Source organism: Arachis duranensis, unplaced genomic scaffold (assembly GCF_000817695.3).
Source record: "Arachis duranensis cultivar V14167 unplaced genomic scaffold, aradu.V14167.gnm2.J7QH unplaced_Scaffold_232527, whole genome shotgun sequence".
NCBI lineage: Eukaryota > Viridiplantae > Streptophyta > Magnoliopsida > Fabales > Fabaceae > Arachis > Arachis duranensis.
In genome coordinates this window covers 607,274-611,274 of record NW_026264853.1, presented here as the reverse complement: position 1 = coordinate 611,274, position 4,001 = coordinate 607,274, and the positions used below count along the sequence as shown (strand labels likewise).

At 31.6% G+C, this 4,001-nt stretch overlaps 1 protein-coding gene across 1 annotated transcript in view; it reads left to right on the top strand.

The window, feature by feature from the left end:
* LOC127744258 (peroxidase 44-like) overlaps positions 1 to 1,967 on the top strand; it is a 2,878-nt gene extending 911 nt beyond the window's left edge. The window contains exon 2 of the mRNA XM_052256538.1: positions 1,175 to 1,967. Within this exon, the coding sequence (XP_052112498.1) occupies positions 1,175 to 1,942 (768 nt within the window). The 3' untranslated portion in view covers positions 1,943 to 1,967. The remainder of the gene's footprint in view (positions 1 to 1,174) is intronic.
* The last annotated feature ends 2,034 nt before the right edge of the window (positions 1,968 to 4,001 follow it).

Here is a 4,001-nt window from a genome sequence, read left to right as displayed (position 1 = left end):
AGTTGAAAATTTTTTAGTTACAAAAGATAAAAAAAACATTTTATAAAATTATTTTTAATTTATATTTTCAGATATTCTTACTTATCCGTAAGCATTATTTACTAAATAATCAAAAATATATTCTTGGTCAATAATAGAAATCTTAGTTCCATACACTCTAATGCGTTCTTTTCTTTTGCTATCTTTCTCATTATATTAAATAAATAAATAATTAAAAAATAAATTATATATGAATTTAATCTTCATGGTAAAAGAATTTTACGTAGTTATATCCTATGAAGCACAGACACTTCGCTAAGTTATCGTGTCCGCGTGTTGAATACATTTCGGACACGCGTGTCGTGTCTGCTGTTTCTAACTGTGTCTTAATAAAAAATAAAAATTTTTTTTCGGACATACCTATATAGTATCACGTGTCAGCATGTCCACATATATTCTTAAACTAAATTTAGATATAGTATATATTATTATTTGTTAAAACAAAAAATATTTTAAATACTTGATATAATTAAAATAAGACATTAAAAATAATTAAAAAATTTAATTTATATTTTAATATCAATAAAATATTAAAATATCATTACGATTTATCTAAAAAATACTTTATATTTTATATGTATGCGTGTCCCGTGTCATATAAGATTTTAAAATTCGTGTGTCGTGTCCTGTCCATATCCGTAGCAGTGTCTATGCATCATAGGTTATATCTAAACACATAGATTTATGAATTTAATTTAATAATTTTTTAAAAATTTTTTACATTGAGATTCAACATTAAAATTTAACTATGTATATATCAATAATTGATCACTACATTAGTAAGTAAATTAATTATTTATAAAAAAATATATATTAAAATATAAAATACATATTAAAAATACAGTTTTTTTACTAAAAATAGAAAGACTCACACTCGCGACCTCTAAACGAATATGAAAAAATTATGTTATTTTAATTATANAGTAACTAATTTAATAATTAATTTTAAAATTAGTAAAAATTCACTCAGTTAATTTTATATAAAATTAATAATTAAAAATAGTTAAATAATTAAACAAATTTAATTAAATTATCATCAAACAACTCAATTTTTCACCTTTAAAATAACTCAGTTTTTCACCTTTGAAATTAGAGTAAGTAAACATGGTGTCATGGATGATTATTTCGTTTTCAGGGTTGCGATGCCTCCATATTAATAGACCCAACAGAGGACAACGAATCTGAGAAAGATGCAGAAGCAAACGAAACCGTTAGGGGTTTCGAGATCATCGACAAGGCCAAGAAGAAGCTAGAAAAAGTGTGCCCTTCAACAGTTTCCTGTGCAGACATCATTGCGCTGGCAGCAAGAGACGCCGTCTCCATCACCGGAGGACCATGGTACGCCGTTCCCACCGGCAGACGCGACGGGTTTGTCTCGAATCCTTCAAACGCAGAGATCCTTCCAGGACCAAGTTCAACGGTGTCACATGCCCTTCAAATCTTTACATCAAAAGGCATGACACTTAGCGAAATGGTAACCCTTATGGGAGCACACACCATTGGTTATGCTCATTGTGGTTTCTTCAGGAAAAGGCTTGAAGGTAGAGACTCAACAATGGATCCTTCTCTGAACGAGAAGCTTGTGAGGCTTTGTGGGAATAGTAGTAGTAGTAATAACAACCCTACGACGTTTTTGGATCAGAACACTTCTTTTGTGTTTGACAATCAATTTTATGAAGAGATCGTTAACAAGAGAGGGGTGCTTTTCATTGACCAGCAGTTGGCTCTGGATTCTTCGACTAAAGGGTTGGTCTCCAAGTTCGCCACAGATGCTGAGAGCTTTCGACGAAGCTTTGTGAATGCTATTGTCAAGATGGGAAGCATTGGTGTTTTGGTTGGAGATGATGGCGAGATTAGAACTCGTTGCTGGGATTACAATAATAATAATAATAGTGATCCTTAAATTGTGACTTTAGATTTGTTTTTCATGCTCACTCTCATGTAAAAATATACAAATTACGAACCGTGATAGTTATTAGCTATCCTACCTGATGGTAATGTCGAAAGAAAAATGATATATATAGCTTATTTTTAATCGGGAGATAATGTAAATGTTAAATAACGTAAATAACGGTTTAGAAAAAAAAGAAAGTAAATCAATTTTTGAATTTAAATTAATAAGTTTAGGCAAGGTAACCTCTTTTGTCGTATTATGTTATTATTGGTTCATCTCAATTATTTTTGTTCTCCAACTCACATTTCCTCTTTTTATCATGCCGCGACGGAAACAGCGTCGTAACTTCAACCACTGCAAAATACAGTGCTGCTAAACGCTATTTATCATCACAATTTTTTTCTCGTGCACCGTAGTCACCACCAAATGCTGTCCACCATTGTGGCACCCTGTTCGCCCGTCACTGAACACCGTCCACCATCACGGTTTTTTTCTCGCGCACCGCAGCCACCGCCATCGCTTTTCCACCCCACTATTATGATTGCAAGCGTTATTATATGTGCTGCCTTCAAGATCACAGAAAAGATAAATCAAGCATACGGGATTATAGTTATTAGGGATATGCTGATCACAACGTGATTGGTTTTATTGATAATGGTAGTTGGTGGAAGAATAACATATGGCAAGCTACTATCTTTTTATTGGTATTCAGTTGCATAAACGCTATTTATTTCTCATTTTAGATAGCAAAATTTATGGAGGGAGACTATATTTCAATTGTGTCTTTTCTGTTCTTGACAATGATCATGAAAATATGACATTACGTGTACAAAAAGAGGTACATGTTCGAGTTTAGAAATAAAGTTTTCAATAATGACATGTTCATGATTGCATGCATTATTATTTGTTCTGCCGATCACGGCCCTCTTTTTCTTATTTCCACCTTGTTGTGGTCAATCCATAATATGTCGAATGGTTATTTTAGTAGATATGTAGATGATTATTTTAATTTTTATGTGAATGGTTATTTGATTGAAATAAGTTTAGTTAGATACAATTAAAATAAGTTGGATGTTCAATTCACTAAGTATGCGGATCATTTTTTTTCTTTAAGTGGATGGTTATCCTTAAGCGCCGATGAGGTTCCCTGTTGACGAACTAGAGACGGTGAGGTGGATCTCGACAACGACGATGGGGCTAGTTGGCAACCAAGCGACAATATATAGAGGGTTTGGGGGTGAAGCTAGAGCATTGGTAAATTAGAGTATAATGGTTAAAATTTTTGAATTATTAAATGGAATTTTTTTGTTAGGTAATTTGGGCAGAGTATTTTTTTTATTTCATTGGGCCAAATTTTTACTCTGTTGTTCACGTTGTTCAAACTTTTCGTTGTCTACCTAGCGAAACCAATTTTTAAAAGAGATATATTAGATATTTCACTTTTATATACACGAGTTGAATAAAGGTGGCACACATGTATGTACCCTATCCGCGGGTATCCAACTGCGACCCAATCTGATCGGGTATGATTGTCAACCCGACGGGTAGGTTTTCGTGCAGGTCGGGTAACCTCAATCCTATCCGACCAATCTGCACCCTAATATGTATATGTTTTATACTTATATAAAAATATGTTTCAAGTTGATAGTGAACCAAAAATCTCTCACTAAATGAAAAAAGTTCTTAGTTACTAATGAGAAGATCATTAATTGATTATTTTTTTTCATAAAAATTAGTTCTATTTTAAATTATTATTAAATTATATAATAATGTTACATTTTTTTGTAACTCGCGAATAAGATCAGATATCCACAAATTAAAAACAAGTAGAATATAGTTAAAATTTTTTCAATCAACAAATAGAATTAAAATTGAATCTAAACCCTACTCTACTTTACCCATTACCACCCATTAAAATCGTTAGCGATAATCAACATGCCATGTTATAATACAAACCAATTATGAATGTAATATTTTAATAAAATTGATTTATGTATCAATATATAATTTTTGTTGTTAGACTTTTTAGTTATGTAGCTTGAGATCTTGTCTTATATATTTCCCCTTT